This window comes from Microcaecilia unicolor, chromosome 4 (assembly GCF_901765095.1).
Source record: "Microcaecilia unicolor chromosome 4, aMicUni1.1, whole genome shotgun sequence".
In the NCBI taxonomy this organism is placed as follows: domain Eukaryota; kingdom Metazoa; phylum Chordata; class Amphibia; order Gymnophiona; family Siphonopidae; genus Microcaecilia; species Microcaecilia unicolor.
In genome coordinates this window covers 202,365,385-202,392,331 of record NC_044034.1, presented here as the reverse complement: position 1 = coordinate 202,392,331, position 26,947 = coordinate 202,365,385, and the positions used below count along the sequence as shown (strand labels likewise).

General features: G+C 44.0%; 2 protein-coding genes across 2 annotated transcripts in view; one reads left to right on the top strand and one right to left on the bottom strand.

Annotated features, from left to right (window-relative positions):
• PTDSS2 (phosphatidylserine synthase 2) overlaps positions 1–26,947 on the top strand; it is a 322,237-nt gene that overhangs the window by 51,002 nt on the left and 244,288 nt on the right. Inside the window, exon 2 of the mRNA XM_030201130.1 lies at positions 18,221–18,322. Coding sequence (XP_030056990.1) covers positions 18,221–18,322 — 102 coding nt within the window. The remainder of the gene's footprint in view (positions 1–18,220; positions 18,323–26,947) is intronic.
• Positions 1–26,947, bottom strand: part of SYT12 (synaptotagmin 12) — a 421,655-nt gene that overhangs the window by 351,658 nt on the left and 43,050 nt on the right. The window lies entirely within an intron of this gene.

Genomic DNA, 26,947 nt, shown 5'->3' with positions numbered 1-26,947 from the left:
GGTGTCCCTCCCCCGCTCCGTGGGGATGAGCTGGATGGATTCCCCTCCCCCACTTGTGTGGGGATGAGCTGGGTTAATTCCCCTCCCCCGTTTCGGCGGTGGTGAGCTGGGCAGAGTGTCCCTTTGTGGGTGTAATTCTCTAAGTGCTGAGTCCTGCGGATGGAGCTTGGATATCGACATACTGAGGAGTTTCCGGCAGCACATGACCACATATAGGGAGGCAAAAGGATTGCTCTCTATCTCCACCTACTGGTAGATGGACACAACCCACCAGTCTATGGATTGATCAGCTATGATTAATGGAAAGAAAATTATCAGGTATGATACATAATTTTACCTTCCATAAGTACAAATTATCACAATGATGAAGTGGATCAAATTTGAGGGGGGAGGGTTTGTGCTATGTGTTGGAGGGAATTGTCAAACAAAATAAACATTCCACATGAAATAGCTGTGTGGAATCCTTATGGATAGAAATTCCATGTGTAAAGGGAAAGTTTACTGGCAGGGCTATTCTACTATCCATCAGGACAGAACAATCAGACAGATGAAGAAATGTTAACAGGAAAGCTGGAAAATTGGGCAATAGAATAATAATGGATGATTTCAATTACCTTGATATTGACGAGGAGTACTAGGGAGGTTGAATTCCTAGATGTAATAAATGACTGACTGCTTCTTAAAGCAACTGGTCCAGAAACCAACAAGAGGAGGAGCTATTTTAGATTTAGATTTAATGGCATGCAGGGCTTAGCACGAGAGGTAACCGTGTTGGGTCCATTGGGAAACGATGAACATAGCATGATCAAATTTGAGCTAATATCTAGAGTGAAGTCACTAAGGATATCTACTATAGTAGCATTTAATTTTCAATAGCAGCATTTAGTTGTTTGTTTATTTGTTACATTTGTACCCCGCGCTTTCCCACTCATGGCAGGCTCAATGCGGCCTTGAAAGGGCAGCTATGATAAAATGAGGAAAGTGGTTAAAAAGAAGCTAAAAGGATCAGCCACTAAGGTTAGAACTCATCAGGCATGGGTGGTGGTAAAAAGTATCATCTCGGAAGCCTAGACCAAATGTATTCCATGTATTAATAAAGGTGGAAAGAAGAGCAAACGACAGGCAGCATGGGTAAAAGGTAAAGTGAAAAAGGCAATTAAAGCCAAAAATAAAAAATAAAAAAATGGAAAAAGGATCCAAATGAAAAAAAAAAAAGTAAGAATCAACATAAGCACTGGCAAGTTAGATGGAAAGCATTGATAAAGAAGGCTGAAAGAGAAGATGAGGAGAAACTTGCCACTGAAGCAAAAACTCAATAGTAATAAGTTTTCAGGTACGTCAGAAGCAGAAAACCTGTGAAGGGAATCTGTGGGACCGTTGGATCATCAAGGAGCAAAAAGGGCCCTTGGGGAGGACAAGGTCATAGGGGGAAGACTGAATGAATTCTTTGCTTTGATCTTTTCTGTAGATGTAAGAATTACATGAACCAGAAATGTTTTTTTAAGGATGACGATGCAGAGAAACTGAAAGAAATCTCTGTGAACCTGGAAGATGTACTGATCCAAATCGATAAATTAGAGTAGTAAATCACCTGGACAGGATGGTATGCACCTCAGGGTACTGAAAACTCAAATGTGAAATTGCTGACATCCTGTTAGTGATATGTAAGTGGCTTTTAAAATCGTCTATAGTACCTGAAGATTGGAGGGTGGCCAATGTAATGCTGATAAAGGGTTCCGTGGTGATCTTAGAAATTAGACCAGTAAGCGCCTTTTTCGTGACAGGCAACAGGGCCGGTCTTAGCAAGTGCGGGGCCCTATGCAGACCAATTTGGTGGGGGCCCATCCTAGCCCCGCCCCACCATAGTCCTGCCCCCACCGTAGCTCCACCCCATTGATAAGATTTTTTTTTTTAGAACATTTTTTATTTATGAAATTTCAAATAAAGCCAAATGAAGCTAAACTTGTACAAAAAAACTGATTGAAATAATAAGCACAATGCTATCATGAAACCTCCCCTCCCCAGAAATTATTCAGTTCAAGTCCACTACAATTAGTAGTTCCAATTCTCATAACAAAGGAGAATAAAGGAAAATATTAAGAAAAGATTCAGTACTTTCAAATTCCCCTATTACTCTGTAACCCATATATGCAATAAAATAAAAATGAAATGAAAAGATACACAATAAAATAAAGTGATGTGTGAAATATAATGTATACTATAAAAACATATAGACCACCAAGGTATTAAAATTGTTTTAAAATATATACCACAGCTCTCTGACTCAAGAAGACTCCGACTCTGTCATCCATAATTGTCTGACAACACACAGAAAAAAAATAAGTAAAAACAAATTGTCACAATTAATACCTTATACACCAATATACCAGCCATACGGAAAATGTAGACCGTCAACAATATGAAGCTAGCAAGGGATCATAATATCACAATTCTCATGTAGAGCCACAAAACACCCTTTTAGAGGTAGTGTCATGATTTAGGCTCTACACCCTTTCTGATGTTTGGTGCAACCTTAGTAAAGCCAACACACAATCTCTCCACTGCAAAACACTATACACAAACTTGTGCAAAAACACACTCATAACCTTAAACCATAAACAGCACTAATTCCAAGGACAGAACGAGCTACAACCTTATGCGGAAAGGCAACTGTAATTACACCTGGCTCTAAAACACCAGTGCACAACCTAGTGAAAAAAAACAAACAAAAAGGGATTCAAACTATACGCTAGCAGAATACTGCACCTTCCTTGATCACACCTGAAAAACACATGAAGGCAAAATACTGAACTGGAAAGTTACCTCAAGAAGTCAGACTCAGCATGCAGCAATACTACAAAAATTGAAACGTACATGAAAAATATCACAGATGTACATTTCCAAAAACGGACACATTCCAATTAATAAATCCTGAATAAAATAGTTTTTTCTACCTTTATTGTCTGGTGACTTTGCTTTTCTGATCATGCTGGCTCAGTATCCGATTGTGCTGCTATTTGTCCTCTTAACTCCGTTTCCAGGGCTTCCTTTCCATTTATTTCTTTACTTTCCGCCTTTCTTCTTCATTTCTTGCCCTACATCCGTAAGTAAAAGCTGGGTCCTCCGCAGACTTGACTGTCCAGTGGATCCAGCTTCTGCCTATTTTCTATATCCATGTACACTTTTTCTCCCTTTTCCCTCACCTCATCTCCTTCCTCATTATTCCCTCGCCTCCATCCATGTCCAGCATTTCTTCTTTCTCCTCCATCCACCCATGTCCAGCGACCCTCCTGTCCCCCCTGCCATCCATCTTTGTCCAGCAACCCCCCCTGTCCCCTCTGCCCTCCCCTGCCATCCACCTATGTCCAGAAACCCCCTCCAATGCCATCTACCCATGTCCATAAACCCCTCCCCTGCCATCCACCCATGTCCAGCGACCCTCCTGTGCCCTCTGCCCTCAACCTATGTCCAAACCCCCTCCCCTGCCATCCACCCATGTCCAGCGACCCTCCTGTGCCCTCTGCCCTCAACCTATGTCCAAACCCCCTCCCCTGCCATCCACCCATGTCCAGCGACCCTCCTGTGCCCTCTGCCCTCAACTTATGTCCAAACCCCCTCCCCTGCCATCCACCCATGTCCAGCGACCCTCCTGTGCCCCCAGCCCTCAACCTATGTCCAGAAACCCCCTCCCCTGCCATCCACCCATGTCCAGCGACCCTCCTGTGCCCCCTGCCCTCCACCCATGTCCAGCGACGTGACTCTCCTCGTTCCCCTGCTCCCCCTCCCTTCAGCCACCTGAGCCCCCCTCCCGTCTGAGCCCCCCCCCGGCCCGCCAAACGACCCTCTTCTGCCACCCGACCCGCCGGCACCTCACCTGACCCAGCATTTTTTAAAAATCTACAAGCGCGGGTGCCTCGCGTCTGTAAAAGAAGAAAAATCGCTTCGTCCATTGGCTGGCCTTCCCTCATGTCCCGCCCTTGCGGAAGTTACATCAGAGGGCGGGACATGAGGGAAGGCCGGCCAATGGACGAAGCGATTTTTCTTCTTTTACAGACGCAAGGCACCCGCGCTTGTAGATTTTAAAAAAATGCTGGGTCAGGTGAGGTGCCGGCAGGTCGGATGGTAGAAGAGGGTCGTTTTGCGGGTCGGGCAAGGGGGGCTCAGACGGGGGAGGGGCTCAGACGGCTGGGAGGGAGGGGGAGCAGGGGAACGTCGAGGACTGGAGAGTCGCGTCGCTGGGCATGAAGGGCAGGCGAGCAGTGGCGGTGGTCGGAGAGGCGAGGCAGACTTGAGGCGCGCTGCGCGGGGCCCCCTTAGGCGCGGGGCCCTATGCGGCTGCCTCGGTCGCCTCTGCCTAAGTCCGGCCCTGCAGGCAAAATAGTGGAAACTGTTATAAAAATAAAATTACTGAACACATAGAAAAACATGTTTTAATGGGCTGTTCTACATGGATTCAGCCAAGGAAGTCTTGCCTCACAGACGTTGCTTTATTTCTATGAAGGTGTGGATAAAGGTGAGCCAGTTGGTCTAGTGTTTCTAGATTTTCAGAAAGCTTTTGATAGTCTCTCATGAGAGACTGTTGAGAAAATGAAAGTGATGGGATAAGAGGCAATGTTCTTTTGTGGATTAAGAACTGATTAATGATTAGTGGAGGAGTGGCCTAGTGGTTAGGGTGGTGGACTTTGGTCCTGGGGAACTGAGGAACTGAGTTTGATTCCCACTTCAGGCACAGGCAGCTCCTTGTGACTCTGGACAAGTCACTTAACCCTCCATTGCCCCATGTAAGCCGCATTGAGCCTGCCATGAGTGGGAAAGCGCGGGGTACAAATGTAACAAACAAAAAAATTAATGGATAAAAAATCAGTTTAAAGTTTTGTTCATCAAACTATTTATGGGAGGGTTCTGTGGTATTTGCATTCTGTTAAGTTTTTTGTATCTGCTATAGGTGTGAGATCTGATTCTGTGAAGAAGTTAGCAACTGATTGTTAGTGACTGCACATTATGCTCTGATGTGGGCTGCAGCATTCATTTGCATATCAAGTAATTTTGAATGCTCTGCCTGGCCATTTGTACCTTTTGTGCTAATGTGAGGCAATTTAGGAAGTTATTAAAAACTTGCTTTTGGGTCATTCCATGCCAAGTGGTCTAAAATTAAAAAAACGTTCTCACCATCATGTTCTCCAATTTTGTTCAAATTTTATCTGTTGCACGATTCAGGTGTTAAACGAAGTTTCCCAAAATTTGAGGTCTCTGACTGCAATAGTTGCAGATCTAGACCCCCTTGTCAGTCCATGAGCGCGCGACATTTACCAAAATGCCATTTTTGGGGTCTAATAAAATCCAAACACATAAGAATGGCTAAAAAATTCAAATCCTGTACAGTTTTTGATGCTAATTCCGATGAAATACATTTTAACATTATGGATGCAAAATCTAGTCAAACAAGTTGACTCAAGGTGTGCATCAAAATTGGTCGCGACTCATCGGAACATATTTGGACCAATATTCAGACCGCCACAACTTCCATGCAAACAAAGATGAAATTTTGAACAAGCATTATGCTTGTGCTGGACATAATACTGCCAGATTTGCAACTAACCAGCATCTATAACCGCCCTGCAGGATCTCTTCAAAGTTGGCACTGTCAGCGCAAATGGTAAAATGTACCAAAGTTCAAAGCCAGTTATTAAAAAAGAGTCTGCCTGAATCAGCTTGTGAACAGTATCATCTGAAAGAGAAAATTGTGCTCTACAACACTATGTTTTTGTTTTGCAATGCCACCATTAAGTAGCCATTTACTCAGGTCAAAGTATGTTATATTTTGTGTGCGCGATGTATTGCATTGGTCCATGATGGCTGAGCCATTACTGGTTATCACATTGAAACCAGCATCGCCATAGGGGCCACGCCCAATAGCCATGCAGTAACAGTCACGGGTGGGTATCTTTACTGCAGGATCCCGATTGTGGGTTTCTTTACTGTAGGATCCCAAGCTTGATTGTGTGTTTCTTTACTGCAGGTTCCCAAGCCTGCCTTCTTCAGTTACTGCATCATTGATCTGCAAGAGAACGGTTTCAGGGAAACTATATTGCCGACCAGATGATGTCACTGATGGAGCTGGAATAACAGCAATGATAAGTTGTTCTGGGATCCAGCAAGTATTGCGTCTTACCGGCCAATAAAATGAAGTAGCCGGGACCATGAGGATGCATAAGGCTTATGAAAGCATCTTTCTGTTCAACTGACGTTTCATAAACATTTCCAATCCACCATAACAGCGCACAATAAACGATTGGACAATCAACGAATAAAATACGAATGAATAAATAATTATATCAATACTTTTAAGCGACTATTAAGACTCAATTTCCTAAAAATGAAGAAAAATTAGCGCATCAAGAGGCATATTTTCAAAGCACTTAGCCTTCCAAAGTTCCATAGGTTTCTATGGAACTTTGGAAGGCTAAGTGCTTTGAAAATTAGCTTGCAAGCGTACTAAATATAACATACTTTGACCTGAGTAAATGGCTACTTAATAGTTTATCACAAAAATATTTGCAGTGTGAAGTAAAAAAGCAAAACAGAACCGGAGCCCTGATCACATTTCAGAAGCTTGCTGAAGAACAGGTTCTTAAGAATGCTTGTAATTAAACCAATTCAAACACATCAATAATAGAATCTATTTCCTTTATTTCTATTCCCTCTTCCTCCAACCATGAAAGGAATCCATGTCCTTTATCTGCAGGTAGGGCTGGCCAAACCCAATTATTGAGCAAGACTAGGTGAACACCTAGGGACCACTGAGCAGCTGTCAAAGCAAAACAGATCCTCAACCACACAAACTCAGGGAGGTAACAGAAGATACCCTTACCAGCAGGGAGGGAGGCAGTTTTCAGAAAGCCCATTTTTATTCTGGGAGGATTGGTGTTAGGAGTCCCTCCACCTAAGGGGCCTAAAAGGTTAATTGGGAAGGGCACAAAGCTGAAAGTTTGCTTAAGGTACCTTCCCTTGCACTGGCCCTGTCTGCAGGTAAACCAGTTTAAGGCAGTATTATCAGCAAATCTACTAAACCAGCTTAGTTGACCTCAAAATAACTCTGAAAAACATTTGAAGCTACCTTCCGAGTAGGTTTCTAAAGCATTTTAGTTACTGAAGTGGATGCAAACATGTTAAAAGGGAGACTTAAGAGATAGATACAAGCCGACCAAGAGAAACTAAAAAGGGAGTAGGGTTAAATGGTCAGTATTCTCAATGGAGAAGGGTAGTTGGTGGAATTCCCCAGGGCTCTGTGCTGGGACCGCTGCTTTTTAACATATTTATAAATGACCTAGAGATGGGAGTAACTAGTGAGGTAATTAAATTTGCTGATGACACAAAGTTATTCAAAGTCGTTAAATCGCGGGAGGATTGTGAAAAATTACAAGAGGACCTTACGAGACTGGGCGTCTAAATGTCTGATGACGTTTAATGTGAGCAAGTGCAAAGTGGTGCATGTGGGAAAGAGGAACCCGAATTATAGCTATGTCATGCAAGGTTCCACGTTAGGAGTCACGGACCAAGAAAGAGATCTAGGTGTTGTCGTTGATGATACGTTGAAACCTGCTCAGTGTGCTGCTGCAGCTAAGAAAGCAAATAGAATGTTAGGTATTATTAGGAAAGGAATGGAAAACAAAAATGAGGATGTTATAATGCCTTTGTATCACTCCATGGTGCGACCGCACCTCGAATATTGTGTTCAATTCTGGTCGCCGCATCTCAAAAAAGATATAGTGGAATTAGAAGAGGTGCAGAGAAGGGCGACGAAAATGATAAAGGGGATGGGACGACTTCCCTATGAGGAAAGGCTAAAGCGGCTAGGGCTCTTCAGCTTGGAGAAAAGGTGGTTGAGGGGAGACATGATAGAGGTCTATAAAATGAGTGGAGATGAACAGGTAGATGTGAAGCATCTGTTCACGCTTTCCAAAAATACTAGGACTAGGGAGCATGCGATGAAGCTACAATGTAGTAAATTTAAAACTAATCGGAGAAAATGTTTCTTCACTCAACGTATAATTAAACTCTGGAATTCGTTGCCAGAGAATGTGGTAAAGGCGGTTAGCTTAGTGGAGTTTAAAAAAAGGTTTGGACGGCTTCCTAAAGGAAAAGTCCATAGACCGTTATTAATTGGACTTGGGGAAAATCCACTATTTATGGGATAAGCAGTATAAAATGTTTTGTACATTTTTGGGATCTTGCCGTGTATTTGTGACCTGGATTGGCCATTGTTGGAAACAGGATGGTGGGCTCGATGGACCTTTGGTCTTTCCCAGTATGGCAATACTTATGTACTTATATGTACCAAACGAATGTTATTGACTTTTTTGACTGGGTGACTGAAGAACTGGATGAGGGACATGCGGTAGATGTAATCTACTTGGACTTCAGCAAAGTTTTTGATACAGTCCCCCACAGAAGACTCGTGAATAAGCTGAAAGGGTTGAACTTAGGACCGAAAGTGGTAAACTGGATAAGAAACTGGTTGACTGACAGGTGGCAGAGGGTGGTGGTAAATGGAATCTACTCGGAGGAAAGAAGGTGAGCAGTGGAGTTCCTCAGGGTCGGTGCTGGGGCCTATTCTGTTTAATATATTTGTGGGAGATATTGCTGAAGGGTTGAAAGGAAAGGTGTGCCTTTTTGCGGATGACATGAAAATAGCCAATAGAGTGGATACCCTGGAGGGAGTACAAACAATGAGAAGGGATCTCTGAACGTTAGAACGGTCAAGGGTCTGGCAGTTAAAATTTAATTATAGACCAGTAAACCCTTAATATAATGTGTATGAATTATATATTGCATGCAGTGCAATGTTAAATAGCACAAACTCGCCAAACAATCCCTTTTTTTAATATAATTTTTCTTTTGCATTCAAATAGTGCTCAGTGACTGGAAAAACACCTCTAGGCTGACTGACAGTCTTTTAGTGTGTTTTTCTTTTTTACTACATCATTGCACTCCACCACCTGCCTATCCTAGATGTTATAGTATGTCTTATTAAGATGAAATCAATATCTTTTATATGCTGTTTACAAACTCGTAGAATAAACCACTTATCTTGACACGTGACAAGTTGGTTCAACTATGTCTAGAAGCGGTCCCAGTCACTTTAAAAACGTATAGTGAAATAAATCAAAATGGAGTTTTTAAACCAGTTCCCAGTTGTCATCCACTGTTGGTGCCCTACATGCAAGCATGTTTCGCCGTAGCGTCTTCAGGAGAACACCATTCTAAAAACAAAAATCAAAATATCACGTGTAACTCAAAAGCGATCCCTATATGAATACAAAACATCCTATCTTAATATACATCTGTTCTTTACTAGCTTACTTAATAACCTTTCAAATTATATATCATATAACGGCTACCTTGAGGCAGGAACAGCCTACACTCCTCTCCCTCAGTTGGCCAGAACGCCGGTGCATGCACAGTAGAGACACCCATACTGCCTCTCATGAATTTAAATACCCACCTCTCGGGGATTTAAATTCATGAGAGGCAGTATGGGTGTATCTACTGCGCATGCACCGGTGTTCTGGCTGACTGAGGGAGAGGAGTGTAGGCTGTTCCTGCCTGAAGGTAGCCGTTAAATGATATATAATTTGAAAGGTTATTAGTAAGCTTGTAATGAACAGATGTATATTAAGATAGGATGTTTTGCATTCATATAGGGATCACTTTTGAGTTACATGTGATGTTTTGCATTCATACAGCAGGAGGTGGGGTTGGGCTCTGAATAGAAAGACAACCACTTGTTTGTAACTTTCCAGGTGCTGCTGGACCTGAACCAAACTCCTGCAAAGTAAAGTAAACTCTGACCTTTTAAATTCCAAACTTCTCAACTTTCTGGCTATAGGTGAGATACCTGATATTCTCTTTAATTTAATGCTTATTGCTTAATTAATTAATTTGCCCTGTGAAACCTTTTTCTTTCTTTTCCTGCCAAGCTCTGATAGAGAGGACAGGCTGTTCAAACTGCATTGCATTGCATTGGGCTCTAAAGTTGCATTTTACATTGCTGAAACTGCTATAATTATTGGGAATTTTTAGATTTATTTACAAAAGGAAAGTTATATTCTAGGGCAATTTTGAAAGTTAAATAAATTGAAAATTCTTTGATCAGACTGTACCATTTCTGGTCCCATCTAGAGAATTTCCTTGATAACAGCATTTAGCTGACACACTGGGACTTATAATCCCACCCACCTGAGGGTTTTCCACTCATTTATAGACAAACCAAACCTCATTAACTTTACTCCTCAATCATACACAGGCAGTCTTGCAGACTGTTAACCCCAACATAGTACACCTGTTCATACCCATTTCAACCAATCAGAATGACATTTATTCTGTGCAATAATTGTGATGCTTTAGTTTCAAGGCCAATCATCTGGAGACTTAAAGCTTGTCCTCTCTGTCTTCAGCTATCTAGTTTTAAAACAAGAGCTCAGTAAAGTAATGCAAGAATTGGATGCAATTAAAGCAGCTTCTAAGACTGCACAGAATAATAACTTCTCACCACTGCCTCAAAGAATAAAACCACATAAGAACAGATGGTTCACAGTAGGCTCAGGCAGACTTCGTCATGTGACACAGAAGCATCCACCCGCACAAGTGTTGCCACTAAAGAATTCATTTGCTCCATTACAGCACTGTGATGCTCCTGAAAATGGAACTGAGGCAGAGGAAAAAGCAATAAAGTTGGAACAAAAAGATATGAAGGTACCCAAAGTGAAAAGACACCCCCAAATCACTAATGTTAAAACACATACCAGGAAATATAGATGGAAAGCAATGGCCACAAATGCTCGTAGTCTAAGCAATAAAGTTCATGACCTTCAAGCCCTGATGTTGGAGGCAGACTTAGATGTTGTTGCAATCACGGAGACGTGGCTCAATGGTTCCCATGAATGGGATGCAAACATACCAGGCTATAATCTATTTAGGAAGGATAGAGAGGGTCATAAAGGTGGAGGAGTAGCTCTGTATGTGAGGAATGATATCATGGCGACTGAAATGACAGGGACCTGGGGAAAGGAAGAAGCGATATGGATCACCTTAAAAAGAGATGATAGAACCTCTGTCCATGTGGATGTTGTCTACAGACCCCCGACACAATTAGAGGAACTAGATAAAGATCTGATCACAGATATTAAAAAAATTTGGAAAGAAAAAAGAGGTTCTGTTAATGGGAGATTTCAGTCTGCCAGATGTAGATTGGAAGGTTCCGTCTGCGAAATCGGAAAGAAGTAGAGAGATCGTGGATGCTTTCCAAAGTGCTCTGCTCAGACAAATTGTAACGGAACCCACGAGGGAGGGAGCAACGCTGGATCTGGTGCTCACAAATGGGGATAGTGTGTCAAATGTCCAAGTGGGTGCACACCTGGGAAGCAGCGACCATCAAATGGTTTGGTTTGATATGACAGCTGAAGTGGAGGGCAGCCACTCTAAACTCAGTTATGGATTTCAAGCGTGCTGACTTTAGTAAAATGGGGGAATACCTGAGGAAGGAGCTGATGGGCTGGGAGGTCGTACAAGAAGTGGAAGGACAGTGGTCCAGGCTGAAAGAAGCAATAAATAGGGCCACAGACCTTTATGTAAGGAGAGTAAATAAAAGCAAGAGGAAAAGGAAACCAATATGGTTCTCCAAGCAAGTGGCTGAGAAAATAAAGGCTAAAGAGTTGGCGTTCCAGAAATATAGAAAATCTCAAGAAGAGGAACACTGGGAGGAATACCGGATGAAACTGAAAGAAGCCAAGAGAGAGGTACGTCTCGCGAAGGCGCAAGCGGAAGAACAAATGGCTAGAAAGGTAAGGAGGGGCGACAAAAATTTCTTCAGGTATATTAGTGAAAGGAGAATGACTAAAAAGGGAATTGTGAGACTAAAAGATACAGTGAAATGCTTTGTAGATAATGATGAAGAAAAAGCCAATTTGCTAAATAGATACTTTTGTTCTGTTTTCACTGAAGAAAATCCTGGAGAAGGACCACAAGGGACTGGCAAAAGTACACCTGAGAATGGAGTGGATAGAGCACCGTTCACGGAAGAGAGTGTGTATCAACAACTTGGAAAGCTAAAGGTGGACAAAGCCTTGGGGCCGGACGGGATCCACCCCAGAATATTGAGGGAGCTCAGGGAGGTTCTGGCGGGTCCTCTTAAAGATTTGTTTAATAAATCCTTGGAGACGGGAGAGGTTCCGAGGGATTGGAGAACGACGGATGTGGTCCCTCTTCACAAAAGTGGTGATAGGGGAAGAAGCTGGCAATTACAGGCCGGTAAGCCTCTCTTCAGTTATTGGAAAAGTAATGGAAGCGATGCTGAAGGAAAGGATAGTGAATTTCCTGGAAGCCAATAAGTTGCAAGATAACATGGTTTTACCAGAGGGAAATCGTGCCAAACGAATCTCATTGAATTCTTTGATTGGGTAACTGGAGAATTGAATCATCGACGTGCTATAGACATAATCTACTTAGATTTTAGCAAAGCTTTTGACATGGTTCCTCACAGGAGGCTCTTAAATAAACATGATGGGCTGAAGATAGCTCCCGAAGTGGTGAACTGGATTAGGAACTGGTTGACGGACAGACGACAGAGGGTGGTGGTAAATGGAGTTTTTGCTCGGAGGGAAAGGTGAGTAGTGGAGTGCCTCAGGGATCGGTGCTGGGACCGATTCTGTTCAATATATTTGTGAGTGACATTGCCGAAGGGTTAGAAGGTAAAGTTTGCCTATTTGCGGATGATACTAAGATTTGCAACAGAGTGGACACCCGGGAGGGAGTGGAAAGCATGAAAAAGGATCTGAGGAAGCTAGAAGAATGGTCTAAGGTTTGGCAATTAAAATTCAATGCAAAGAAATGCAAAGTGATGCACTTAGGGAGTAGAAACCCACGAGAGACTTGTGTTAGGCGGTGAGAGTCTGATAGGTACTGAGGGGGAGAGGGATCTTGGGGTGATAGTATCTGAGGATCTGAAGGCGACGAAACAGTGTGATAAGGCGGTGGCCGTAGCGAGAAGGTTGCTAGGTTGTATAGAGAGAGGTGTGATCAGCAGAAGAAAGGAAGTGTTGATGCCCCTGTACAAGTCGTTGGTGAGGCCCCACCTGGAGAATTGTGTTCAGTTTTGGAGGCCGTACCTTGCGAAGGATGTTAAAAAAAAAAATGGAAGCGGTGCAAAGAAAAGCTACAAGAATGGTATGGCATTTGCGTTCCAAGACATATGAAGAGAGACTTGCTGACCTTAACATGTATACCCTGGAGGAAAGGAGGAACAGGGGTGATATGATACAGACGTTCAAATATTTGAAAGGTATTAATCCGCAAACAAATCTTTTCCAGCGATGGGTAGTGTGAAAAGCTACCCACGGCCTCTCGGGTCCGGAGGATCTTGCCTGCCTGGGACCGGCTGTTAAGCCCCACAGGATTCCTGTCCCAAGCTTGTAGTCCACGGGAGTCCTCAGGGCAGGCTTAAAGAAATCAAACTCCAAAAAAGTAAAAACCAATAAGTTCCTTTTATTTTCAGGGATTCACCGTCCAGCAAGTTCAAAAGAAATACAGCGGCCCTTCAAAACAGTCTTCCCCTGTTTCCTCTCAGGCCACACGCCCGGCAGGGGTAAAAAGCAAAAAAAAAAAAAAAAAACAACTCAAGCCCTGCTGTTTTTAGAACCAGGGGGGAGCCTCCTTAAACAGGCCCAACAGGCCGGCTCTCCTGCTCACCACCTCCCCCCTCTTTGGGAGGGAGGTGAGCGTCCAGTCCACAGCTTCAAAAAAAAACAAAAAAACTCTACAACTTGCTCCCTCCTGGCTTTTGTAAACAGTTCAAATAAACACTTCTTCGTACCTTAGCATTCAGTTCCAAGCACCCAGTTTCCTTTAGTCTGGGAGCAGGTCACTTCGGGGGAGGGAACACTCCCCTCCTCCACACCCTAGCACTTCTTTACACACAGTTCAAACACAGACTGAACTCTTGTTGGGGAAAAGGAAAAGATCCCACCCTTCCTGGGTCACTCTATCAATGCACTGACCCTCCTTCCTCATGACGCTTTCTCTTTCCCCTTTGAAACCCAGCTGCCATACCACGAGTTCACCTGCTTTTTCAGCTTTTTTTCCTAAGGAATGAGCCCATGCTGAGAGGTCCATCGGCTCCTCTGGGTTCTCCTCTCTCTCCCTCTCCTCGGCCTCTTGCCATTCCATGGGTTCCTCGTCCCACCCACTTTTTAGCTCGTTCTCATTCACCTGATTACCCTCCAGGGTCCACGCCCTTGCCTTGTCAGAGTTCTCTCCTGTGACCTGCTGGGGAAGGTAGTCTCTATACCAGGGCTTGCGCCGGGGCTGCTGGGTAGTGTAGTCTTTTTTTCTCTCCTCCATTTTTCAGGGGGCACTAACCTTTCTCTTCTCTCTCTCTGGGGAAGTAGTAAAGGCAAGGCTCTGTTCTGCCTCCTTTTGCTCTTGAGCCTCCTCACTCCTTCCCCTTCCACAGTAGACGGTAAAACGAGAGGACATGAAATGAGATTGAAGGGGGGCAGACTCAGGAAAGATGTCAGGAAGTATTTTTTCACGGAGAGGGTGGTGGATGCTTGGAATGCCCTCCCGCGGGAGGTGGTGGAGATGAAAACGGTATCGGAATTCAAACATGCATGGGATATACATAAAGGAATCCTGTGCAGAAGGAATGGATCCTCAGAAGCTTAGCCGAAATTGGGTGGCGAAGCAGGTGGGGGGAAGAGCGGTTGGTGGTTGGGAGGCGAGGATAGTGGAGGGCAGACTTATACGGTCTGTGCCAGAGCCGGTGATGGGAGGCGGGACTGGTGGTTGGGAGGCGGGGAATCCTGCTGGGCAGACTTATACGGTTTGTGCCCTGAAAAAGACAGGTGCAAATCAAGGTAAGGTATACACATATGAATTTATCTTGTTGGGTAGACTGGATGGACCATGCAGGTCTTTTTCTGCCGTCATCTACTATGTTACTATGTATATAGGATCGCTTTTGAGTTACACGTGATATTTTGATTTTTGTTTTTAGAATGGTGCTCCCTTGAAGACTCTTCAGCGAAACATGCTTGCATGTAGGGCACCAACAGTGGATGACAACTGGGAACTGGTTTAAAAACTCCGTTTCGCTGCACGTTTTTAAAGTGACTGGGACCGCTTCTAGACATAGTTGAACCAACTTGTCAAGTGTCAAGATAATTGGTTTATTCTATGAGTTTGTAAACAGCATATAAAAGATATTGATTTCATCATAAAAAGACATAATATAACATCTAGGATAGGCAGGTGGTGGAGTGCAATGATGTAGTAAAGAAGAAAAACACACTAAAAGACTGCCAGTCAGCCTAGAGGTGTTTTTCCAGTCACTGATCACTATTTGAATGCAAAAGAAAAATTATATGAAAAAAAGGGCTTGTTTGGAGAGTTTGTGCTATTTAACATTGCACTGCATGCAATATATAATTCATACACATTATATTAAGGGTATACTGGTCTATATTTAGGTAAAAAATAGAAAACCCGGAGGATTATTTATCCCCTAGTAGTGAATAACAGTTAAAATTTAATGCCAAGAAGTGTAGAGTGATGCACTTGGGGTGCAGAAACCCAAAAGAGAGATACTGAATAGGAGGGGAGAGATTAGTAAGCTCGACTCAGGAGAGAGACCTTGGGGTGTTGGTGTCCAAGGATCTGAAGGTAAAGAAACAATGCGACAAGGCGACGGCCGAGGCCAGAAGGATGCTAGGTTGCATAGAGAGGGACATAACCAGCAGAAGAAAGGAAGTGTTGATGCCCCTCTTCAAGTCGTTGATGAGGCCCCACTTGGAGTATTGTGTTCAGTTTTAGAGGCCATATCTTGCTAAAGATGTAAAAAGACTGGAAGCTGTGCAGAGAAAAACTACAAAAATGGTATTGGATTTGCTTTGCAAACCGTATGAGGAGAGACTTGCTGATCTAAACATGTATATCTTGGAGGAAAGGAGAAACAGGGGTGATATGATACAGACGTTTAAATATTTGAAAGTTGGGAAGGTGGTAGAACTAGAGGACATGAATTGAGTTTGAAGGAGAGCAGACTAATGTCAGGAAGTATTTTTTCACGGAGAGGGTGGTGGATATGTGGAATGCCCTTTTGCGGGAGGTGGTGGAGATGAAAACGTTAATGGAATTCAAACATGCGTGGGATAAAAGTAAAATCGAATTCAAACATATCATATTCGTGGAAAGTAGTTTGCGGAGTCCCTCAGGGTTCACCACTATCACCAACACTTTTCAACATAATGATGATTCCACTGGCCAAATCCTTATCCAATTTAGGCCTTAACCTGTTAATTTATGCTGATGTTGTTACAATTTATATACCTTTCAGACACGACCTGACAGAAATCACCAATACAATCAAGATCGGTTTGAACACAATGGACGCATGGGCAAACTCATTCCAACTGAAAACACTGAAAAGACTCATTGTCTTTATCCTATTATCTCAACACAATAAGTTTAAACCTACAACCTTGAACATCCCAAACCACCCCCTCCGTATCTTGGATAGCCTGAAACTACTCTGCATCATAATTGACCACAACCTGACACTTGAAAGCCAAGTAAATTCCACTACAAAGAAAATGTTCCACTCAATGTGGAAACTTAAACGTATAAAACCTTTTTTCCCACGAGATGTATTTTGCAACTTAATACAATCAATGGTCTTAAGCCATTTAGATTACTGCAATGGAATTTATGCAGGTTGTAAAGAACAACTAACTAAGAAACTTCAGACAGCAACAGAGTACAGCGGCCAGACTGATCTTCGGAAAATCAAAATATGAAAGTGCCAAACCCCTTTGTGAAAAATTGCATTGGCTTCCCACCAAGGAACGTATTGCCTTCAAGGTTTGCACCCTGGTCCACAGGATTATTTACGGCGAAGTTCCTGGATACATGTTGAACCTTATAAATCTACCACCCAGAAACAGCACCAGTCTATCCCGAACTTAAATTTGCATTATCCAGACTGCAATCAGTTTATGCATCCAGCTTTTTTTTACATAAGTACACAACTGTGGAACGCTTTGCCCAAAACCTTGAAATCTATCCACAACCATCTTAACTTCAGGAAGTCACTGAAAACCAACTTGTTTAAGAAGGCCTACCCTCCTGACCCAAATTAACTTTCTACTTCCTGCGACACAGCAAAACTATGGACCGTATTGGACTTTTATCACCACCCCCTCTTTATTTCTTTGTTGCTTTTATTTATGTTTCTTATATGCCTACTACTATATTGTGTATTTGTATTTTTCTGAACTGGAGCCTGCCTCTACGGCATTGTGTAAGCCACATTGAGCCTGCAACTAAGTGGGAAAATGTGGGGTATAAATGTGTTAAACACAAAGGAATGGTTCCATGGAATCTTAGCGGAGATTGGGTGGCGACGCCAGTAATTGAGAAACAAAATGCGGGAGCTAGGCAGTCTTCTACGGTCTATGCCCTGATCGTGACTTTATAGATAGGGATGGGCTGGAGTGTAAATTTTAAGGGGCTTCGTCGTTAGCTTCAGAACTTAGTACAAGGACAGTACTGGGCAGACTTCTACGGTCGGTGCCATGAGAAAGGCAAGGACAAATCAAATTCAGGTATACATATAAAGTATCACATACCATGTAAAATGAGTTTATCTTGTTGGGCAGATTGGATGGACCGTTCAGGTCTTTATCTGCCTATCTGTACTATGTTACTTCATCCTATGCCCTCATAAGGTATATCATTTTGGGCATTCAGGATGGGTGGTACAGGTCTTTATATTCCATCATCTACTGTTACTATATGGCAAGAAACTTCTTTTAAAGCAGAGCTTGTCGTGTACTGTTGCATCAGCATCAAATCTTCCCTTTTTGAGGCTTGAAATCATCCTCCTGTAGTATGTTTAGACCCTGGGAGCCCTTCTTTCCTTTACAGTTTCTGACTTCAGCTGCACATTGCTGGGAACTAGGGCACATACTTGAGGAAGAGGATTTACTGCTTTGGGCAGGATGCAGTGATATCCCTCACATGTACATGAGGGATGCCGGGAACTCTCAGGCCTAACATTTGTAACAGTTAGTTGATCATGAAATTGATATTAACAAAATAGTTTGGTATACAGAAATTTGTACATTTAATGCTGTGGGATTGTTTTTTTTTTTTTTTTTTTTTGCAGGAGAGCACACACCTTAACAGTCCTGTTTATCCTCACATGTGCACTTGGATATGTAACGCTGCTTGAAGAAACTCCTCAAGACACAGCATATAATACAAAAAGGTAATTTTTAAGCACTATAGTGGCCTTTTCACCATGCCGTAACTATGTACTAGAGACTTGCATGGGAATGGGGTTTGCGGGAATCCCGCGGAACCCGCGGAATTCCCGCAGGGACGGAAGCAGTTCTGTGGGGATCCTGTGGAGACGGAAGCAGTTCCTGTGGGGTTACCGTGGAAGTGTATGATGCACTTGCGCCAGCCTCTCACCTACCGAGTACCAAGTTCTTTGAGTGCTGTCTCCTCCTCCTCCTTGCTTTAACAGCACAGATGTGGAAAACCTCCATTAAGGAGGTGGTAGAGATACAAATGGTGACGAAATTCAAAAAGGCATGGGATGAACACAGAGGATCTCTATTTAGAAAATGGAAGTTATAAAAAACCTAAATTAAATGGCGGCATGTGTGTGGATGTGTCGCGTGACACTTACATGATGTTTCTGGCTGTGATGAACTAGGGCCATACCGGGAGACCTGTATGGTCTGTGTCTCATATATGGCAATCTGGTTTTGGATGGGCTGGAAAGGGTTTAGACAGCAGCTTTAGTGGACAGACTTTTATGGTCTGTGTCTCGCAAATGAGAAGATGAATAGGCTGGAGTGGGCTTTGAGGGCAACTCCAGCAGTTGGAACATAAGGATAGGGCCAGGTGGACTTCTATGGGCTATGTCCCAGAAACACCACAGAAAGACCATAATCAAGTATGTAATATCACATTCATTGTTGATTTTAATCATGAATTGATAATGATTGTGACTATTGGGCAGACTGGATGGACCTATCCAGTTTTTATCTGCTGTCATTTACTATTACTATTAATCCTCTCTTCTTCCGGGCTGATGCGCAGACCTCAGCTCTGACATAAGCATGAGCATCAGATGTCACCTGACCTACTGGCTCGTGCATGTGGTGATCTCTTAGCACACAGTGCCAGTGAATCAGAGAAGTCTTATATGTGCGCACCAGAGTATTCCAACTTCCGTTCCTTCCTTGCCTGCAGTGCTGCGGTTCAAACCCAGAGACTGAGAGAGCTGACAGGTTTTTTTAAAATGTACTATTAAATTCTTGTGGGTGAGGACAGGTTAAATTCTTGCGGGGACGGGTAAGATTCCCTGTGGGGACAGGCAGGGATGGGTTAGATTCCCCACGGGGATGGGCTAGATTCCCTACGGGGACGAATGGGGACAGGTTGGATTCCAGTGGGGGGCGGGTGGGGACGGGTTGGATTTCTGTCCCCATGCAACTCTCTACTATGTACCCATTTTATGTAAGCAGCAGAAAGATACTATTGTATGCCCAGTGCCCTTTTTAATGCACAGTCCCTATGAAATAAAATAGATATCCTTGGCGTCCCTCCGGACAAGCCCAGCTGAACAAATGGGTTGTGCATGCCTTCCAGCAGGTGGAGACTGAGAACAATGATTCTTGAGAGAGCCAATCAGAGCCTAGCCTAGCCCTCTGAAATCTCGGTATTCTCAGTCTTCAGCAGGTGGAAGACGTGAGCCCTTCAGCCTCAATTTTATTTATTTTCTCTAAATGTATTCTTTCTCTTTCTCTCTGTGCTGCGCTGGGGTTTAAGTGCTGGCAGAAGCTGAAACCTAGTGGGGGGGTTGTCTCAGGAGGGCACACTCGGGAGGCCGGGTCCCCCCTCGCTATTTCACCCTAAGCCTTCCTTCAGCTTGCTGTGGCTAAGAATTTGGAGGCTGGTCTGTACCCCTTCATGGGAAGGGTATGCTAGAACCGCGAGGGACAGCCACATTTGCAGAGTTTAAAAAAAAAAAGATTTAACAGAGCTTATTTATGGCACAATTCCTCTTCTCAGTCCTCTTTTTCTGTGGACACAGTGCAGGGAACTTTTTCTTCTGCCAAAAGGTTTAGCGCAATTCCTCTACTCAGTCCTCTTTACCTATTTGTGTAAGAGTGGCTGTACAGCCCAGTGGAGCACAGATGGTTCTTCTGCTTTGTTACGGATATACTGAGATTTGAGAGGGCTGGGCTCTGATTGGCTCACTCAAGAGTCATTGTTTTCATTCTCCACCTGCTGGAAGGCGTGCACAACCCATCAGTTCAGCTGGGCCACTCTGGAGAGACTAAAGAAAGCAAATTAGCAGGTAGGACCTAATTTCACCATAAGTAGGGATTTACTTGGACTCTCATTGTGGATTAGTTTGTGTTGGAGACTCTGTTTATGTATTTGGAAGGTCCATGGCTGAATGCTGTCTGCTCCCGCTCCTTCCCCCCCCCCCCCCCCCCAGATTATTCTATATTACATTGTCCTAGGGAAATGTATATGGGTGGAAGATTTCTAATTCAATGTATGAATTGCATATCTGTTAATCTATATACAACAACTCAGAGGACTGGAATATTTCTTTGTGTTATATCTGAAGATTGGGATTTTGATTCATCATGAACCAGATTATAAGAATGATTCTTGACATGTTTTGTGGGAGTTAATTTTACAACATTGTTTATAATTTAAAAAGAACCTGGCTCTTGGGATTTAGTCTTCAATTTGAAGATTCAACAGATCCATATGCTATAAGGTTGAAATCTTTATCTAATTTAGGATTACATTTAACTAGCGAGCTACCAAATCACTGAAGTGGTCATGTGTTGGATGTGCTACTTACTTCTCCACATGTTTGACTGTGGATTAGTAGAAGATTTAATGGTATCTACTTTAATATGGTCAGAACATTTTAACATTGCTTTTAATTTATTGGCTGACTCTTTGGTTAAAATCCATGCAGGATAATTTTAGAAAAGGAAGGGATAAAATTAATTTTTGAAATACTAATTTGGCCAAGGATGTAAACAAATCGGCAGTTAGACCAGTGGTTCCCAAACCTGGGAACTAAAAAAAACTCAAAACACAATCTAGAAAACTTGAACGAGAATGGAGAAAGACAAAAGATGAATACACACTCAACGCATGGAAACAATACGTAGAAAATACAAATACGCAATAAAACAAACCAAAAGGTCCTACTACAAAACCAAATTAGGACCGGACTACAAAGATATGAAGAAACTATTCCAACTTGTAAATAAGTTACTAGACACCACCCCTATCACCACAACCAACACAGACATCCCACCCGCAGACAAACTTGCTAACTACTTTAACGAAAAAATAATAAAAATACGCAGCACACTTCCTCATCACAATACCGACATCGAAATCTTCTTCAACGATCTGGACCCATCCTCTGAAGGATACCCAGCTGACCGCATTTGGACAATATTTAATCTCCTTGGCACCGAATCAGTTACACAAGCGACTCACAGGTGACTGTGACCCAGGGTGGTGGGTCCTTTCTGCTGTGCTTCAGGCCTTGGCACATCGATGGGAGCACTGTGTGTCTGTACTACAACATTTTTTATTATTTTTTTTAATAAAACCATGGAGGAAGTGGAGGGCCAGCTTAATGATTAGATCAGTGGAGTGAGAACCAGGGGAGCCTGGTTGAAGTCTCACAACTGCTCCTTGAGGTCTTTTGCAGATATGAACAGACTGTGATTCCTCCGAAGACAGAAAACTGCCTAATCTACCTGAATGTAAAAAAAAAAGACATATTTTTGCTTCTTTGTGCTGTGTTCCAATTTAAAAAAAAAAAAAGCAAGCGGGTATGTAGTGTGGTGCACCACATGTTTTCCCGTGCAGCGGCAGTCTCTGGCCATGGCAACCCCCTCTTAATGTGTGACCTGCTGCCCGTCTTACAGTGAACAGTGTTCCTCCTTGGGCAGCTGCACGGTGTGCAGTCCGGTTCACAAATGGAGGAGGTAATTCGGAGCTCACACATACAGGGCGTGCTCGTCACAGCAGTGTGTTCTTTTTGGCTCTGGTCCCCGGTGCAGGGCCTTGGTGCTCTGGCAGAAGCGAAGCCCCTGCGCAGGCAGCTGTGTAGGTGGGGGTCCCTTGGGGGGGGGGGGGCCTGGGTCAGGGCCAGCCCTTCGTCTGCTCCACCGGGCCTTGGGCTGGTGCTAGGAGCCTTTTCTCCAGCAGGCCTGGCAGCTCCGGGGAGAGAGAGGAGATGGGGATCTCCCTGCCTGTTTCTAGGGGATCACTCTGCTGCCCCGTGGAGACTTAGTCTCAGATTTCGCTGCAGTTGGGCTGCTAGGAGGCGGCCCCCTGATTTCAGAAGCACTTGCAGCGCTCCCTTGGGGAGTTTCAGGAAGGTAGGCGGCTAGCCTTATGAAGAGCCTCAGGGGACCGTCCAGGGTATTTCTCCATTCACCTGGACATTCGGGTCCTGCTTGCCGCAAGGTGGAGTGCGTCTGACACAGGCCTACAGGTTGGGAGGGCCGTGGCCCGTCCTTTTTCTCTGGTGGCAGAAGAAGGAGATGTTCCCTTACCTAAGTTGGACTCGGTGTCTGCAGTCACCTAGAGTACTACCCTCCCGGTGGTTGGCGGCCTTGCCTTGAGGGATCTGCTAGATAGGAAGCCGAAACGGGCTTTCCAGCACACCTTGAGGTGACTGCTTTGGAGCTGCAGGATTCTATTTGTAGCCCTTTGGTGGCACAGGCCTGTTTGCAGTGACATCGGCAGTCCTTTTTCCAAGGGCATTCCCAAGCTGCCTGGATAGAGGCAGGCTTATCCTGCCTGATGGCCACTGTGTATGTCAGTTTTTCAGCCACAGGCATGTCTTTGACGCTCTCTGTGAGGCGTCAGTTCTGGCTGCGGGCATGGGTGGCCGTTGCCACTTCAAAGGCCTGCATGGTCAGGTTACCCTTCTGAGGCACATTTCTTTTTCGGAATGACCTCAGCAATTTGGTTCAGGAGCTGGGTGAGCGGGTCCCAGCGTTCTCCAGAAGACGTTCCTTGTTCCTCTGCTTGCCTTGTGGGCTCAGCAGGTGCCCTGTTTCATGACAGCTCCTTGTGTAGGTCTGGTTGTCAGACCTTTGGCCAGAGGGCTCAGTTTCGGGCCCGGCAATCTTCCTTCCAGGGGATGGAGAGCCGGCAGGGCACTCAGAGTGGCTGCTGTCTCCCGGCAATCCCAATGTAGCCAGGCCGGATGGTCCCTCTGGGCCTACAGGGGGCCGCTTCAAGCCTTTCGGGACATGTTGTTTACCTTTTTCTCAGCTCTGGCGCTGGTTATTCTGGGTGATGGCTTCCAGTTGGAGTTCTCTCCTCCAGTAGCTCTTACAGTCTCCTTGTTGGGGGGCCTCTGGCAGCTCAGAGCAGAAGCTCAGTTGAGGTGCTACTGGCCCTTTGTGCCATTGTTCCCATCCCTCCAGCCGAGCGCGGTCTGGTCGGTTCCACTCCTATTTTGAGGTTCCCAGGAAGATGGGAGCAGTGCAACCCAATTGGGATCTCTAGGGGTCAACTGGTATCCGTTTTCGGATGGTGACCCTGAGGTATGTCTCCTATCCGTTCAGAAAGAGAGTTGTCTGCTCTTGAGACCAAGGAGGCGTAATTACCTTCCCCTCTTGGGGCTGCTTCTGCAGTTCTTTTCCAATTCCGGTCCCGAACATTTGGTCTCCTCACGGGACCGGGGACCGTTTCCTAGGTCGTGCGTGTAGCGGTCTTTCTGTGATCATAAATCATTCCACACCTTTTTCACTGGGGGCACTTATATGAAGCAAACTCCTTGATTTTGGTTGTGATTTCTGTTTATCTTTTTTCAAATATGTAAAGCAAGGATTATAGGCTGTTGTCTTCCAAAGTACCAGAAATGATAGGTACATGGCTACTCATGATTTTCTCTTGTTCTTCATCTGATCGCACTCCTTTTTACAATCCTAGGATGATTAGTTCCACTTTACTACTGTATATCTAGTGATTTTTCCTATCACCACAACCAACACAGACATCCTACCCGGAGACAAACTTGCTAATTACTTCAATAAAACTAAGCAGCACATTTCCTCAGCACAACACCAACATTGAAAACTTCTTCAACGAACTGGACCTAATCTCAGACAGATACCCAGCTGACCGTATCTGGACAACATTTAATCCCACCAACACCGAATCAGTTACACAAGCGACTCACAGGTTCGCCAGGACCCACTGCAAACTGGATTCATGTCCCAGCTATCTACTAAAATCTGCCCCCGACCACTTCATAGCAGACCTCACATCCCACCTAAATTTCATGTTACAACAAGGTCTCTCTTCCCTGAGGAATATGGCAACATCTTACCCCAATACCAAAAGACGACAAGAAAAGCACAAATGATCTCACCAACTACCGCCCTGTTGCGTCTATCCCACTAGTAGTAAAAATGATGGAGAGCCTGGTGACCAAACAGCTCATGGAATTACCTGGTCAAGTTCTCAGTACTACATAATTCACAATCAGGATTTCGCTCCCACCATAGTACCGAAACTGTAGTAGTCTCCCTCCTGGCCAAATTCAAGCAGGAGATAGCCATAGGTAAAAGCATACTCCTCCTCCAGTTCGACATGTCAAGCGCATTTGACATGGTAAACCACAATATACTACTAAGACTACTTAGCCACCGGGATTGGAGGAAATGTACTTAATTGGATTAAAGGTTTTCTAACCACCAGAACTTATCAAGTAAAATCAAACTCAAACATAATCACCACCATGGAAAGCAGTATGCGGTGTACCTCAAAGATCACCATTATCACCAATACTCTTCAACGTGATGATGATTCCACTGGCACAGTCCCTATCCAACCGAGACCTCAACTCGTTCATTTTCGCAGATGATGTTACAATCTACATCTCCTTCAGACGTGACCTGAAAGAAATAACCAATAAAATCAACGATGGCCTGAACATTATGAGCTTCTGGGCAAACTCATTCCAACTGAAACTGAACACGGAAAAAACACACTGCCTCATCCTCTCTTCTCAACATAACAAGTACAAACCCACAGCTATAACTACCCCAGGACACACCCTCCCTACCTCAGACAGTTTGAAAATACTCGGCGTCACACTCGACCGCAACCTTACTCTCGAGAGTCAAGTAAACTCTGTAATAAAGAAAATGTTCTATTCAATGTTGAAGCTCAAACGACTAAAACCTTTCTTCCCAAGGGAAACCTTTCAAAACCTAATACAATCAATGGTCCTAAGTCATGCAGATTACTGTAACGGAATCTACGCGGGATGCAAAGAACAACTAACAAAAAAAAAACTCCAGACCACCCAAAATACAGCAGCCAGGTTGGAATTCAGCAAAACACGTTTTGAAAGTGTCAAACCCCTCCGAGAAAAATTGTATTGGCTCCCAATCAAAGAACGGATCAGCTTCAAAATCTGCATGCTAGTCCACAAAATCATATATGGCATAGTCCCAGGATAGATGATAGACCTGATAGACCTACCAATAAGAAACAGTTGGGTCTGCAAGATCATACCTAAACCTACACTACCCAAATTGCAAAGGATTGAAATACAAAACAACCTACGCATCCGGCTTCTCCTACATAAGCACACAACTATGGTATGGCCTCCCAAAAGCTATGAAAACAATCCATGACCACCTGAACTTCAGGAAATCACTAAAAACCAACCTCTTCAAAAAGGCCTACCCCAACGATCCTACGTAAACCTCTTCACCCAAAACACAGCATGCCTAATGATCGTACTGGACAACACAATCTTCATCCCTTCCGACCTTCCACACATACCTCATTCGATCAACTGTTAACAGCTGACTGGGCAAACGTCTTAATGGTACTATGTAAGCCACATTGAGCCTGCAAATAGGTGGGAAAATGTGGGATACATATGCAATAAATAAATAAAAATTATAATTCCCAAATCTTCTAAAATTGAACAAGAATACCCGAAAAGCTCAATTAGAGAAATAATGGAACAACATACAAACCACACATTTCTTTAATTGAGCTTTTCAGGTGTTAAAATTTTCCCTTCTACAAAATTTAAAATTTATTTTGAAATATCTACAGGTGGTCACAATTCAGTATGAACACATGGGGGGGGGGGGGGGGGGGTAGAGATTGCTAAGGTTATGTATTTATTTCATGTCCTTTTCAAAATGAAACAGTGGAAATAATACATTCCAGGATTGGTTTCTTTTTGTTGTTGTTGTTAGCTTGTACTACTACTATTACTGCGTAACATTCCTAAAGCGCTGCTAGGGTTACGCAGCGCTGTACAATTTAACATAGAAAGACAATCCCTGCTCAAAGAGCTTACAATCTAAAGGACAAGTGAACAGTCAGTCCGATAGGGGCCGTCAAATAGGGGCAGTCTGGATTTCCTGAAAGGTAAGAGTTAGGTGCCGAAAGCAGCACTGAAGAGGTGGGCTTTCATCAAAGACTTGAATATGGGTAGGGAGGGGGCTTGGCGTAAGGGCTCAGGAAGGTTGTTCCAAGCATAGGGTGAGGCGAGGCAGAATGAGCGGAGCCTGGAGTTGGCGGTGGTGGAGAAGGGCACTGAGAGGAGGGATTTGTCTTGTGAGCGGAGGTTTCGGGCGGGAACGTAAGAGGAGATGAGGGTAGAGAGGTAGCGAGGGGCAGCAGATTGAGTGCATTTGTAGGTAAGAAGGAGGAGCTTGAACTGAATGCGGTATCTGATTGGAAGCCAGTGAAGTGACCTATGGAGAGGGGTGATATGAGTATAACGGTTCTGGCGGAATATAAGACGTGCGGCAGAGTTCTGAACAGATTGAAGGGGGGA